This window comes from Lolium rigidum, chromosome 7 (genome assembly GCF_022539505.1).
Source record: "Lolium rigidum isolate FL_2022 chromosome 7, APGP_CSIRO_Lrig_0.1, whole genome shotgun sequence".
Lineage (NCBI taxonomy): Eukaryota > Viridiplantae > Streptophyta > Magnoliopsida > Poales > Poaceae > Lolium > Lolium rigidum.
In genome coordinates, this window is record NC_061514.1 from 305,419,172 (window position 1) to 305,435,082 (window position 15,911).

The following is a 15,911-nucleotide window of genomic DNA, read 5'->3' on the forward strand; positions in this document are numbered from 1 at the left end:
ACCGGGGACGCCGGACACAATGAAAAGCGAGACGGGGAGTGGCGGGGCCGACCCGTCAGCGGCACAGGGAAAATTCGTCTCACACTCCCGCCAAATCCCGCCGCTCCCGCCAAATCGCGCCTATACCGCCGCGCATTTCAGGCCTCCCAAAACATATCCCGCCGCCGATTCATTTCTCCTATCCCGCCGTCCACCCGCCGTCCACCCGCCGGCGCTACCCTCTCCACATGGCGCCGCCGACAGCCCCCAAAAAGATGGCGAAGAAAGCGGCCAAGAAGCCGCCGGGCAATGGGCGAAAGGGGCGACAGCGCCGTTCGCGAGGCCGCGGAAGGCGCCGGCTTTGAAGAAGAAGCCCGAAGGATGGACCGACGATGAATGGCAGCAAGATTGCCTGCGCCGGAAGCTATCGACGGCGGAGCGGAAAGGACGGAGGGCGGTGGAGGCCGGAGAAGAAGGCTGCGGCGGCGCGCCGGCACCGGCGACATGCGGCCGGGTGTATCGCCGCCACCAACGCGAGCCCATATAGTACGAACGTGCCGGTGTACGTTTCGGGAGTCTTCTCTCCGTCGTCATCCGCCTCTACAACGACGGCCCCTCCGGCACTCCCGGGTGCGTGACGCCTAACTTGTCGCCGCACTACCAGGACGCCGGCCGCCGCACGGCGGCTTCAACCCCAACAACCTCTACTCCCCGCGTACGAGCAGCGCGAGCCAGGACCCGGTCCGGACGGCGTCCCTTTCACCGGCCGCAGGGGTCCGCTCGAATACGACGGCGCCGGTGCTGAGGAGGACGGCGGGGTTGAGGAGGAGGACGACGAGGAAGAGGACGACGAGGAGGACGAAGAGGGCGGCGAGGAAGAGGACGACGAGGGTGCCGGTGACGATGATCTCGTGGAGGTAGACGCAAACGGCGTGAGGACGAAGAAGAAGAAGAAGGCGTCGGGCACACGTGGCCCGAAGTGGACGCCTCTGGAAGATCTTTGTCTGTGCGAGTCGTGGGCGACGGTGAGCCATGACTCCATCATCGCGGCGCCAACCAAAAAGGCGGGAAGTATTGGGCGAGGATCAAGGCCGAGTTCGATGAGCGCAAGCTCATCAACAGCGACTACAACAAAGTGACAATGAAGAGGAGCCGGGAAGGCAATGTCGACGCGATGGGCCATCATCCGGGCGTCGGTGAACTCCTTCCATGGGTACCATCGGGACTTAGAGACCGGAGGCGACGAGCTGCGCCGACGTCGCCAACCGGTACGACTCTTTCTTCCATAATCCGTAGCGCCTACATTGTGTTCGATGAAATGACTCTGCTTCCTTTGGTTAGTTTGATAGGGCCATGGAATTGTACTCGAGGCACTCGGAAGGTCACAAGCCGTTCGCGCTGATGCATTGCTATAGCAAGCTCAAAGTGAATGAGAAATGGCGGTTGACGCGCCTGTCGCCTTCCAAGGGGAAGGACGCCATTGATCTGGACGCGCCGCTGGCAACTTCGACAGGGCGTCCCTACGGCAACAAGGCCGCCTTGGCCGACGCTCGCGTCGTGCGAGAAGACGCATGCGTCGATCACGAAATGCCTCGCCGACGTCTCCTCGACCTTTCTCTCCCGCGCCGAAAAGAACGACGAAAGGTGGGCGGAGCTGCTCAAGAGGCAAGAGGAGAAGCTGGAGCTCAAGAAACGCAGGGACGACATGTCCCTGCTGAGAACGTCGAACGTCGACAGAGGGAATGTCTCCGCGGACGCGAGCGGCGCACAACTTCTTCAAAGGCCAGATTCTCGACGACATCGAAGCCAAAATGGCGGCGGCGGACGCGGCGGCCCGGGCAGCGGCATCGGCGGCAGCGGCAGCGCAGCAAGAGCAGGCTGACGCGTCTTCTACTGCTACGCCTGCGTCGGCCTCTGCGTCGGCGACGGAGCAGACACACCATGCACAGCAACAGGCAGATCGCGACGAGGTCGTCGTGCTCGACGATGGGCCTGCGTCGACTCAGGATACGACGCCGTCGCCCAACCCCTCCCCCTTCTTCTAATTTGCATGCACCACCGGTCTGTAATATGATCGCGCGCCCAGTACTTTGATCGATCGCCGCTACTCTGATCGCGACGAATCGGCGGGAAAGATCTCTTTTGAATGCATCTATTTGAATTTCTGATTGGGGGCGGCGTTTGGGGGACGCGGCTGGGGAGCGACGTCTCCCAAAGGCGGCACAAACAAAACACGTCCCCCAAACGCTCGATCCGGCGCGGTTTGGGGGACGGTTTGGGGGACGCGACTGGAGATGCTCTTAGTGTGGTAATATCCAACTGTCCATCTTTGTCTCTTCCTTTTCCCGAATAAGTATTTTAGGATGCTTGCATGCAGTTCAAAGGTAGAATTTTGTTATGATCTAGTGATCTATATCCGTTTGCTGATTACCCTTCAATTTTCTTCAATCTGGATTCTTATAGGTAACTGATAAGAAATATATGAACCATGAATAAATGTGTGGATTAAGTTATATTTTTCTTAACTTAGAAGATGCCTTAAAACTATAAACACATCATCCTGCAGTCTGCAGACATGTGTAGTATGTGTAACTTATTCTCATGATCCATAAATTCTTTCTTTTCTAAATCAGGATACTGATGAACTTGCTGGGCTATATTGCTTTCGACATATTCGTGATCAATTGGGAACATCATTAGATTCAGTCAACAGGTATCATTGTACAAACTAAGCATATGCCTTATACTCAATACAATCTTCTCTTATTGTAAGGGACAAATACTTAGTTCACAGGAGTTTTAGCACAACAGCTTGGATGTGAAAATAGATGCCTTTATGTGCTTAGAACACTATGAACTCTGAAAGAAAGGTTGTGACGTAATCTCTACCAATGCTTGTAATCTGATTTATAAGAACATGAGCCAAGTACTGTTTTTTTACTTCAATTGCCATTTCGTCTCACACACAGAAAGGGAAACATATATGGATAGCATAAGCAGATTTATATTATAGTCTATCAGAGATGTTCTTTGGATTTTTTTCTGTCCTTCAGTAACTTGCTGTTTAACTTGATATTCATTCTTGTAGCATTCTTTCAGCAGAATTTGTGCGGGCTGCGGTTCCTGATGGAAAAACTGTAGATGCAATGATTTCGTCAACTGTGAAAAGGAGGACTTCTATGCCCCTCAATGGGACAGAGCATGAAGTATGTGCACTTTCAGTTTGCTGTTTGTCTCTTAGTTGGCACATCTTTACCTCATTGTAATGCAATGCATTCGTGCTGAGTTTTTTTGTACGTTTCTGTTAGCTTTGGAAAACAAGAAAATTAGTTAACTAGAATTTTGAACGAACATGAGGAATGAAGTGAGGTTGAGAGATCTAGAGGCTAAGAACTGGCAGAGAGTATAGATAGTGTACATGCAGATGCTGTTTCTACTTGCACCATTGGCTTCGTGAATGAATTCAGTGCCAAAGAGGCAAGGACCATATTAATATCATTTCCTTGCTGTATATTTTTAAGATATGTCTATCACTCTATTTGTTTTAGGATTTTTTTAATATTTTGGTAGCTTCGTATGCATATGATGGAGGCAACATAGTTTTCTTGATGACTAAATTAATTTAGAATTTGTTTGTGTTTGATGTATATCCAGTATTCCAGTGAGGCAGTGCCTACCGACAACATATGATCCTTACAACACAAAATGTGACTAATGCACTACACCAATTCTATATACCATGTCTGCTCTGGACATTTTCAAGCAGTTTTTGATCTCCAGTAAATCAGATTGTGAAATACGAATTTGTGTTTCAATGATGGTCTGTTGCATTTCATCACACTACCTTTGTTTAGGTTATGTCGTACTCTCTCCTTGCCACAATGTAGTGCATATAAGATTTTTAAGAAGTCAGACGATATTAGCTTTGACCAAGTTCATTGAGAAAATTATCTACATCTACCATACCAAATGTATACCATACAAAAATATACGTCATGAGGAATCTAATGGTATTGATTTAATATTTTAGATGTTGTTATTTTTTCCTACATACTTGGTCAAACTTCATGTCATTTGACTTTTAAAAATTCTCATATGCACTACGTTTTGGTATGGAGGAGTAGCTTATAAGCTACACTATTGTGGTTATGGTAAAAGATGTTCAGCTCGTTCTCTTCTCTTCTCTTCTCTTGATTGATGTGCATCACCTCAATGCAGGTAAGCGTAGATGAAGAGGAAAGCTTCATTCTCAGAGATCGTCTTCTTCCCCTCATTATTTGCCTGTTGAGAACGGTTAGTTCTGTGAGTTGTTCCCGTTAAATTAATTTGGAGATTCACATGGAGGGTGAATATGCAGAAAAATTAGGTGTCCTGTGACTACAACTCATTTCATTTAATGTCATATAGTTATCAATGCGGTGGCCGTAGAGTGATAAGAAATATATATATAGTTATCAATGCAGTTGTACAGAAGCAGTTTCATATTTATTTGAGCTATTTAGCCACACAATTAGCACAATGACGTTCATGTTTGAGAACAGTCAGTTCTGTGAGTTGTTCCCATTAAATTAATTTGGAGATTCACATGGAGGGTAAATATGCAGAAAAAACAGGTGTCCTGTCATAGAGTTATCAATGCGGTGGCCGTAGAGTGATAAAAACATATATATAGTTGTACAGAAGCAGTTTCATATTTGTTTGAGCTATTTCACCACACAATTAGCACAATAACGTTCATGTTTATTCAAAATGTTTGTCACTCATGTAAGCTGGGTTTATGGGGGCCTTAACTTATACTAAGAGACTATCCTTGGTCCGCGCAAAAAAGGCACATCTAAATACCTTCTAAAATTTCGTTCGCACAGAACATCAAGTTCAGTTTTCCTTGAAAAGGTTAATCTCCTGTGAGTTTAAATAGTTGAGTGGTGTAATTTTATTTTTATTTATTCCTGGATATCTGATATATTCAGCGAGTCATTAGTCCATGTGGAAACAGAATGATACGGTTCATATTTATATCTTGCAGGACAAAGTTCCTGCAGTGCTAAGAATTTACCGGGATACACTTATTACTGTTATGAAAGCTTCAATCAAATCCACAGTTGCAGAGATGCTTCCAGTATTGATTTCCAGACCAATAGATTCTGATTCCGTAACTGGAGAGAGAGCTGCTGATTCTGATGGTCTTATATTTTTTCTTGATTCAACTTTTTTCTTCATAATTTGCTACTTCTTACACTAAACTCCTGTTTTTAACTGCAATTGTGCAGCTGGAGGCCAGTCATTAGCAAATAAGCTGCGAAGTCTATCATCTGAAGGGTTTGTTCAACTTTTGTCGGCTATTTTTAGGATAGTCCAGGTAAATTGATTTCTTAATATGACATTCTTTTTCATTTCCTCTGGATGGAGATGATCTGCTAAATTTGATCTGAATGTGTGTCTCCTTTCTGTTGCGCAGTACTTTAATGAAGCTTCTAATACTAGGTGACATATCGATTGATAATTTGATATGTTACCGGTCGGTCATTTAAAGTCCATAATTTTGAGTTACACATCTCATGCCTTCATACATAAGATCTTTTGTTGTTATTATAAGAACATGCGACATATATGTATCTTCACAAAGACTATGTGTTCATTTTATAACTTTATCAAGTTAACCCTTAATACACATAAACATATCTTTGTGAGCTACATAACGTGTTTGATAATGGCCGACAACTGTTTCAAATATCAGCCTATTTATTGGAAATGCTTGCCCATATGTCATATCTTGGCAGTAGGGATGAGATACTGAGATGCTCCCGATATATTGGCAGAAGCAATAGATAGTTGGAAGCTTGCCTTGGATGTTCCAGCCCTGCTTACCCAGTTTTTCTTGATACACCAAATATTTGTCTGTACAGCTCCTGAGTTATTCTTAGTGGCAATAATCTAACTTAAAGGAACATATTTAGTGCAAATTCCTTACTAGGAGTAGGTACTATCATGCATTTGTGGTGATTCTCTTGGTTGGAGAATAAAATAAATTCCTGGACAACAACAAGAACAATAACAATAAGAACAATGACATTAAAGCCTCTTTCCCCAGTAACTTGTCCAGGAGTTCTCTGAGGTAATCCTAAACATGTTATGTTATCATATAGCATTCCTAGTCCAAATTCAGTTGGTGCTAAGAGAAGCAAAAGGACGAAAGTGCTAGCAGTCGCAAATAAAAGAACAAAAGAAGGAAACCAATTTACCACTCACCGCAAACTTGACCTTTTCTCCTTCTCCCCTTTAGCACATGACATAATCTGGTTGGAGGGTCTATAGGAAGTTAGATTATATTGTACCTCCAAATATTTATTTTGTACCTCCACAACATTTGGGAGGGTTTTCCAGTGGATTTGATGCCTAATGGAAGAGTGTTTTATCTAATGTGAAAATAGTGACTGTAAGATGAGGCTGAAATCTTTAATTAGAAATGTTGTTAGGTACATATATGATATATCTAAGGTTGTCAAAATAGCGATCATACCATCATTAAAATCTGAAAGATGCGCCACGATTTAAATCAGAGTTTCTGTTTGAGTGCTAGGGGTACTTCTGACAGCTAACTCATTTAAACCAGAATCTCTCCATTGATTTTATAGTTATTTAAGCATATTGTAAATATTTCATGCTGGTTGTTATCTAAATGGAATAAATAACAAACCAAGACCTGCTTGATCCTGCAAGAACTAGAGTTTCCATATTGGTTTGGTGGGGGCCTAAAACTAGTGTTTACGGGGATGATTGGAGTGTTGTGAGGTATTTGTATGAATCTTCAGTGGCGGTGATGGAGTTCCAGGAGGTGTTCCAGGGGTCCTCGCGCATACATCACGGCGTGGTCGAGCGTGGCGCGGGACCTTCTTGCACTGCAACCACCAGCACTGCCGCGCGCCCAAGCGGAGGCGCATCTCGTGAGGGCCAATTCAAGAGTGAGAGAAAGAAATTGGGGATTGGAGTTAGAAGATCATGGTTTTAAAGGCGTCGCCTAGGCGTCGCCTAAGCGACGCTTAAGCGTCCGAGCGGTCTGAGACTCGAAGGCGTCGTCGTCGCCTTTGACTTGAGCCTAAGGCGTCCAAAAGCGTCGCCGAGGCGTCCCAAGTCGTCGCCTAGGCGTGAAAATCTCCGCCTTCCTCGCTTCTGGACGCCTCGGTCGCGCGGAAACTGTGCGATGGCGGGAGGGAAAACTGAAATTGGCGGTCCTGGGAGGGAAATTGGGGGCCAGGGATGGGGAAAGAGAGGGAAGAGAGAGAGGGGAACATACCAGGGGAATCGATTGGGAGAGAAGAGAGAGAGGAGGGAGCTAACGGGAGAGCCGGCGGTCAGCGACGGGAGAGCCAGGAGAGCCGGCGGCGCTAACGAGTGGAGGACGACGTGCTCGTGTGCGCTGTTCCTGGGATCGCTAGGGTTAGGCTTTAGATAGTTAGTTGGGCTTTTTGGGCTGAAAGGGGCTTTTGGGCTGAAAGAGGACGACGTGCTCGTGTGCACGTCCAGCTTCAACTTCAACAGAGGCGTCGCCTTGCAACGCGCCTTAGGCGCCTATGCGTCCAGGCGCCCCCCCATCGCCTTGGGACGCCTTGGCGCCTTTAAAACCATGTAGAAGATACATATGACATGTCGGCCAGCACTGCTAGTGAGAGTAGCAATTTAGGATTTAATTTTTTTCTTTAAGAAACAAATACAAGGTTTGATTTGGACCAGGATTCAATAGTTCAGGGTACAAACGACAGGGATTTGAAGTTCGGGCTTTATTTTGCGGAACCTGCACGAGGTTAAGGTTTAAAATAGACTTTTTCCTTCCTTTTGCTGAAATTTTGTAGTGTTGACAGGATTTTTCTAGCAAGCTGCAAATGTTGCTTGCTTGAAGTAAAATTAAATAAAAAATATCGTGTGATTAACATTTTTTTTGTAAATCCAGGTACATCTGCTGCAAGCAGCTGAAGTTAAAAAAATAGTTCAGTGGATCATGAGAAACCTTGACGGGAACATACATACTGATGCAACAAATCCTGTCGTACAACATGGTCGAACGGTTGATACTTCCCAAGAGAATGACAATGGTGTTACTTCACGGGTCTCAAGTACTGTTACACGTAGTCCTACTAAGCTTTCCTTGTTTCAAGGAAAAGCAAATGATATGTCCAGTACAAATTCAATAAAAAATGTTCGGTAAGTCGAGTTACAAGTTGTTTGTTCCATAAAAACTAAGTTAATACCTGATGTTATGCTGATGCTGATGTCAGTTGTGATATCTGTTTAGCACATCAAGTTAACTTTAGTATTTTATTATTTGCATATCTTAATTATATGTAATAACGTGAAAAGCTTGAAATTCTTGCATTTTCTACAGGGCTGATGTGTTAAGAGAAAGCACAGAAGCAGTTTTTGCTGCATGTGATGCTGCACATGGACGCTGGGCTAAGCTGCTAGGTGTTCGTGCTGCTCTACATCCCAAGTTAAGGCTTCAGGAGTTCCTGATCATTTATAATATAACAGAGGAATTCATAGCTGCTACAGAAAAGGTTATTTTTCCCGCTTAAATAATATGCACATATATCCGTATTAATTTCTTAAAAGCAAATTATAATTTTGTCTTCGGCTCTTGTCCTCGTAGATTGGAGGCAGGTTAGGTTACAACATTCGTGGGATTCTGCAGCAACAATCAAAGCAATTTGTTGACCATCAGCATACTGTTCGGGTGAGTACTTATAGTTTTGTTGAAGTTGAGTTTTACAATGTAGCTCTGAACTTAAAAGGTTGTTTCAAATTTCACCAGTACGGTCAGAAGCTTTTAGAGTATGAAGTCTTTAGCCTTGTCCTGCAGTTCCCTATAGATTTAAATTCACTTGTATACGATTCAGCCTTTCGGGTGTATTTGGCAAGCAATATTATTTACACAACAGCGGAGTTCACCATGAATAAAAAACCTTGTGATGAACTGATAGTAGAACAAATGAGGACAGTATGGCTTACAGAATTCTCTGTCAAAAACTCGAATTTCTTCGAAAATTATAATTAGGGTTTGTCAAAGAATATTCTAATGTAGTTTTTGGTTTGACATCAATCTTGGTGCATAGTTGACACACAATTTGTACAGTTTTTGTGTACTGAATATTTTATATTCTGTGAAGATGGCAAAAATTAAGGCAGTTCTTGACCAAGAGACGTGGGTTGCTGTTGATGTTCCCGAAGAATTCCAAGCGATTGTTCTGTCACTGTCATCAACTGACTTTCCTGTTAACGGCATGGAGATTCCTAGCACTGATAGCAACTCAAAGTTCAGTGAGGATGGAATTTCGACAGCTCAAGAACCATCATATTCAACGGAAAACAGTGTTGATAATGGCAATGCAACATCTGTGACAGGCCATGAGAACAGGGCTGAATCCACTTCTCCTCAGATTGAAAATAGTGTTGCTGGGCATGTCAAGTCAATGTCGCAAACCATTGTGCTTGGAGGTGTTGGCTATCATATGGTAAACTGGTTAGTCATCTATATTTATCATTTAATAGTTCAATTCAAGTTGCTCTCTTTTGTAAAGCTTGCTATGCTCAGAACTCAGATAGATTAAAAGGAATATTGTGCATTCCTTTTGCTTTCAAAATTTAGATAGCTGCATTCAGTAACAATCTCTGTATTTATTGTTCCTCTGTATAGTGATATACTTTTTCGTCTTTGTTTATATTTCTTGTCATTTTATCCGTGAGATCATCCGCTGTTCTATAATGCTTCAATTTTGGTTTTCCAGCGGCTTGATATTGCTGAAGATGCTATCAGAATATGTTGACATCAGTAAATGTTTGCCATCGTTATCTTTTGAGGTGGTCCAACGTGTTGTTGAAATACTAAAGCTTTTCAACACTAGGACTTGCCAACTGGTTCTCGGCGCAGGTGCCATGCAGGTACTGTAGTTCTTAACAGTTCGTCCTCATCATCTAAATGTGAATACAGCTCGTACTTTGCTGTGGCAATTCTTCATTGTGCACCTTTGTTTTCCACTTATTATCTGGATTATTTGTCTAAATTTTTAAATAAGTAAGCCTGCACTATATGAACTTGTATATGTATGGACATTTTTTTCTCACAAAAGAAAAAAGAAAACACTATTTTCGGGAAAAGCCAAAAAGGTTGTTACTATGTTTGAAAATAGCACTTTATTTTCCTCAGGCCTTAACCAATCTACAGAGCTGATTTGATGTAGTTATGCAGCCACTTTTTTTGTGGTCAAGAAGTTAGATATTCATAGTATATTTTCCCTTGGTTCTGTTTCAGGTATCTGGTTTGAAATCAATTACTTCTAAGCATTTAGCATTGGCGAGTCAAATCATCAGTTTCATACATTCTTTGATTCCAGGTAAGCATTTTTTTTTCATAAATCTTTTGCCATATTATATAACTTTTATGGTATCCATAAATTCTTTTATACTTCAAGCATAATCATAGAGTTCTGAAGGCTGAGCCTTATCTTATATAGTCACTTCAAGTGATTGTAAGGTAGTTGTACAAAAAGTGATTGTAAGATGCCTTATCTTTTCTGATTAGATGTTTTTAGTTGATCAATTTTGAGATTTTGTGCATAGCTGGTGGGATTAAGGTATGGGAAACTGAAAATCATGGCTCTACCTAAATGATATCTACAATACCAGCTAGAAGCAGACACGTTTTCTCTAGAACCGTTGCTATTTTGGAAATATGATGTAGAAGGGTAAGGAACAACATAAGCTTGAAAAAATACAAGCAAGTAACCAACTAATTTCTGGCTAAGAGACCAGTACCATGTTTAACCATACTGTGGGTAGGATGCAAACCCGAGGCTTTTGGCTAGGTTCACCAGGTGTGCAATTCCCATCTATTTATCCAGAGCCAGGTTCACATACACAATTTGACTTCTTTTGGTTGGTCATAGACATGATTTGCTCGGCAAGTGCTACCCTTCCACTCTTCTACCACATAACCATTTTGCCAGCAGGCCAACTGAACTGGTGATTGGTGAAGCCTCTAACAGCCCACTTCGCCACTGCAATTGGCTGTCCATGTTATGGTGATCTTATTAACATCTCCAGATATGGCAAACCAAATTATGTAAATTCTCACCTTAGCACCACGATTAATCCGACATCCTACTCCCTTACCATCTAGATGCTAATTGCGGCAGGTGTAGTAGCTTGTTGCTTCTCATGTGCTGCAAGAACCGTTCTCAAATCTAGCTCTTCTTTGAACAAAAGCTCAAATCAATCCAAGCTGTGTGCATTCTAGATGTTGTTGGTTTGGTTGGCCCATATCTGATATACCCTCTTCTTGATTTCTTATAATGGACGTGGATGGTACGAGATAAGACTAAATTGCTATCTGACATCAATAAGAGGGACCGCTAAGAGCAACTCTAACAGAGACAGAAAAACACGCCGAAACCGAAAAATTCCGGTGACAATACGGGTTCAGGCCGAAAGAGGCCCAGAACGGAGCCCGAACTCAGCGGCCTGGCCCAAAAAACGAGTTCGGGGGCCCGAGAAACTCGGCGGCCGCCCCGTATTAAAACGGGCCGCGAAGGGGAGTTCGGTTTCCAAACCCTACTCCCCTCCGCCGCTAGCACTCGCTCCGCCGCCGCCAGCCTCCTCTCTGGCAAGCAATTCCGCTGACGCTGCTCCGCCGCTGCTGCCACCACCCCTCCCTTCGCAATGGCGCGCGCAAGACGGAGCGGTAGGGGAGGGGGCCGAATCGGCAGCGGGAAGTCGGCACCGGGTGTGCGGTCGGAGGCGGACTGCGCGAGGCGGGTGCTCTCCGACGGAGCTTAGAAGTAGGCGGCACGAAAGTGGCCGCGTAGGTTCGCGCGCCGGGTGGCGCGCGAGGAGGCGCGCGAAGTGGAAACCGAGGCGCCCCCCGCCGGTTCGTGCAGCCCGCTGGCTCGTGGAGCCGTGTTTTTGGTTCGGATAAATGCGGGCTCTACTAGCATTCAGATTAGAAACCGAACTCGCGAACTGAAAAACGGAAAATCAAATGTCGCGGGAAAATTTGCTGCGATGATCTTGCAAAATGAAACCAACTCTTGCTCCGATCGAGCTACATTCGAAGATAATTTACAAATATTAGCCAAAATACTTCACTAACCCTACCGCGCTCGATAATTTGACTAATTAAACTACGAAATTACCCCCGGGATTGTCACTGGGGCTGTTCTTGCGGCGGAGGAGGGTTTTTCCGCGCCGGCGACGCCCTAGCGACGACGAGCGCGGCCACCTCGAACGGTGCCGCCTCCACGGAGCTCCCGCAGGTGAGAGGTGGCCTGTCTGCGTCGTCGTCGCCACGCGGCGGAAGCTCCGGCATCGGCCAACGCGCGAACCTACGCGGCCACTTGCGTGCCGCCCGCTTCCAAGCTCCGTCGGGGCGCGCCCGCCTCGCGCGGTCAGCCTCCGACCGCACACGCGGCGGACGCGGTGCCGACTTCCCGCCGCCGATTCGGCCCCTTCCCCTACCGGCCCGTCTTGCGCGCGCCATTGCAGAAGGAGGGGTGGTGGCGGAGCGGCGGCGGAATTGCTCGCCGGAGGTGGAGCGGAGATGCGGTGGAGCTGCAGCGGCGGCGGGGGAGTAGGGTTTGGAACCCAACTCGCCCCCGCGCCTTTTATAAATACGGGGCGGCCGTCGATTTTCTTGGGCTCCAGAACTGTATTTTCGGGCCAGGCCGCGATATCGGTCTCTGTTCTGGGCCGATTTCGGCCTGAACCCGTAAACTCGCCGGAATTTTTCGGTTCCAGCCCCTTTTTCTGTATCTGTTAGAGTTGCTCTAAAACTAGATCTTGGTAGATTTTCACTTGCACTTGTTTGTTTTCGTTGAACTGTCCGCATTGGTGGCAGGGATTTTGCTGTGCCTAGCACATGGGTGATAGATCTATTTCCGTACATGCATATACAGCCAACCAAATGTTTAACATAGTCGATCTAAAATGGTACTTTATCGAATCAATTCACCGAATATGCAACATATATCCGACAAGCATGTCTCAAATTTTTTTAGGCAGGAAGAAAAATGTTCACTTTTTCAGACCCCTGTTTGGAAATCCTTGGAAGTATATGTGATTTTGATTTTTTCATTGGTCTGATCATTTCTTGTTTGAAATTGCAGATATCCGGCGAGTACTTTTCATGAAAATACCTGAAGCACGCAAACAGCTGTTGATGTCTGAACTGGATAGAGTTAATCAGGTACGGTTACTGATTTATATATTTGACATTTCATGAGTCAGGCTAGCCGATCTTTTTTTTCCTGTAGTTGCATGAATTTCGTTTCTTACAAGTTTCTAGGAAATAACAGGACTACAAGGTTCATCGAGATGAAATTCATACCAAGCTAGTCCAAATAATGAGAGAGAGATTGCTAGCAAATCTCAGAAAACTACCGCAAATCGTGGAAAGTTGGAATGGACCCGATGATAATGATTTGCAGCCAAGTCTGTTCGCCAAAGCTGTTACAAAGGTAGTTTCACTTTAGATCATTATCAATGGAGGCATCTCTTTATCATTTAATTGCGATTTCTGGCCACACGTTTTGTGACTGTTCAATGATGTACCAGTGGTCTTAAAATGAGTATTAATTTCATTTGTTGCTGCAAGGAAATAGCATCTTAACTCATTTATTAGACTGTCCTTTATCGTCTTTTATTTATAAGAATCTGGTTTCAATTGTTGTCACTAATTTATGTTATTTTTATTCTATCACAGGCCTACTTTCAGTTTGCGTTAATTGTTGTTGAAGTTTTGTTCATATTTTTCTTTTGCAGGAAGTTACTTATTTGCATCGCATCCTTTCTCAAATACTGCTTGAGGTTGATGTGCAGGCAATATTCAGGTGCAGTAATCACCCCTGAACATTTCTTTAGCACTTCTTACACTTTGTATCTTTAGAATCTTTGGGGCATATCTTTTATTTGAGAATGGTGAGATTATCAGTTATGATCTGCTATGCAGGCAATTCCTTGTATGTAGCTGGTTAACTTTCCCATGATATGTATGATACTTTAGTGAAACACTGAACCTATAATAATTAAATATCTTAGTTCTCAAGTATGTGAGAGCAATTTCTAAGTTATTATGTTCTCTACCACATCTCTTATGATGAAGGTCAGTTCATTGGGGTAACAACCATACTGAGGGCCATTCAGCATCACTGAAGGCTAGAGATAGTAGAGAAAGGTGAGACCATATACTGGGGAATGGGGATAAAAACCTTTGAGAGAATATGATGATAACAATTCCTAACATATTAGGTCTAGAGAAAAACGAATTCAAGCTATCTAAAGATAAGATGCACTGTAGGTTGAACTACTTATTTGTAGCTAAAATACTTTGTCCCTGAAGAATGCAACTATTTTTTCAAACAGAATATAAAACTCTGTGACGTAAGTGAGGCTGTTCATGCTGAAGTCACCACGTGAACAGTACCCATATGGGCTTCATGTGAAAATGGCCTTTCCCCTACTTTCGTTACAGTTAGCACCACTAGTTCTACTTCTGATTTTTATGGTACTTTGTGGTTATTCTGGAAATAATTATCCATAGCATGCTTTCCTTGATAATTTTTGACATGTTTGTGTAAGGACGGTTTGTTATTATTTGTTGTTCCCTTGCAAGATCGTATCAAATGCTATTATCCTCTGACCCCTTAATGCAATGCAGACAAGTAGTTCAAATATTCCATTCACATATCACAGAAGCATTTTCAAAGTTGGATGTGAACAGTCCTCAGGCAAAGAACAGGTACTAATACAACTTAGACATTATTTTTCATTGAGTTACAGGCATTCTGTATCTATATTTTTCTAACACTGTAATTTGAACGATTGCTGAACCCAGATTATGTCGAGATGTTCAACATATTCTTGTATGTATTCGAAAGTTGCCTGCTCAGAACTTCAGTGCTGAAACTGTTCGAAATTATGGTCTTCTTGACGAGTTCTTGGCTGAGAAGTTTGGGACTAAAGTTGACGAGTGATTGACATGTACATTAGGAACTGACTCCTGTCTGCAAATGTTCAGTGGTGGTAAATATGGTAAATGGGAAGTTGCTCCAAGATATCACAACTGTTGGCATAAAATCCTGTGCAGGTATACTTTAGTTTCATTCCCTTGTGACTTGTTGCCTTGCTGTCATAGAAAATTATATATCTTCAAATTTAATTGGAAAGTTAATCCTGGTTTGCTTCTCATGGCCTTCCTGAGCATCTAATATAAAGGTCTGCGTAAGCGGTGTCGAGTTGTATCCAAGGGGTTTAGTTGGAGTATTGTGAGATACACTTTGGTTATCCATGATAATTTGACAACCAAATGTTCATGTTTATCTTAAAAATAGTTCCGGACCTCAAATTTTTGCAACCTGGAAAGTAACATGCAACTCTGATTTCCATGCAGGTATTCCTACAAAGGATATCGAAATCAGAGCGCTCTCTATGACGACAATTACCAAGTCAGTGTACACAGTAGTGCTTTGTGAGACCATGCCAATAGTTTTCCACACCTGAGCAGAAAGTTTTGCACCGTACTTTTGCCATGTAGCATTTGATCTTTTGCTTGTTCCACCCCTTTTGGGGAAAGCTGATATCGGTTAGATGTTGGCTATAGAGCCATAGAGGCAGAGGGAACCTGACAGTTTCGGCAGCACGGCCCATTCTTTGCACATTGCGTCCTGCTGTCAGGTGCAGTGTATTGGATATCCTGTTGATGCAGCCAATGTATTTTGTCCTGTAAGGTTTGTAACTATTCTTCTCAGTGCAGTAATAAGTAATTGTTTACTGTTAGTACAGGCAAATATTCAAACTATACGTGGGTACTTGCAGAAATTCTGTGCTTAGGCGCACCCACTTTTGTTTATCTGTACAAAAAATGTAACTGCGGGTTATAATTTTATTCC

At 43.8% G+C, this 15,911-nt stretch overlaps 1 protein-coding gene across 1 annotated transcript in view; it reads left to right on the top strand.

Annotated features, from left to right (window-relative positions):
- The window catches only part of LOC124673106 (vacuolar protein sorting-associated protein 54, chloroplastic-like), a 17,620-nt gene extending 2,513 nt beyond the window's left edge, over window positions 1–15,107 (top strand). Inside the window, exons 3-18 of the mRNA XM_047209233.1 lie at window positions 2,613–2,692; window positions 3,068–3,185; window positions 4,198–4,272; window positions 5,006–5,162; window positions 5,250–5,338; window positions 7,928–8,178; window positions 8,360–8,531; window positions 8,624–8,707; window positions 9,141–9,493; window positions 9,759–9,912; window positions 10,283–10,364; window positions 13,131–13,210; window positions 13,320–13,481; window positions 13,786–13,853; window positions 14,681–14,761; window positions 14,858–15,107. Of these exons, the coding sequence (XP_047065189.1) occupies window positions 2,613–2,692; window positions 3,068–3,185; window positions 4,198–4,272; window positions 5,006–5,162; window positions 5,250–5,338; window positions 7,928–8,178; window positions 8,360–8,531; window positions 8,624–8,707; window positions 9,141–9,493; window positions 9,759–9,912; window positions 10,283–10,364; window positions 13,131–13,210; window positions 13,320–13,481; window positions 13,786–13,853; window positions 14,681–14,761; window positions 14,858–14,996 (2,145 nt within the window). The 3' untranslated portion in view covers window positions 14,997–15,107. The remainder of the gene's footprint in view (window positions 1–2,612; window positions 2,693–3,067; window positions 3,186–4,197; window positions 4,273–5,005; window positions 5,163–5,249; window positions 5,339–7,927; window positions 8,179–8,359; window positions 8,532–8,623; window positions 8,708–9,140; window positions 9,494–9,758; window positions 9,913–10,282; window positions 10,365–13,130; window positions 13,211–13,319; window positions 13,482–13,785; window positions 13,854–14,680; window positions 14,762–14,857) is intronic.
- Window positions 15,108–15,911: the final 804 nt, after the last annotated feature.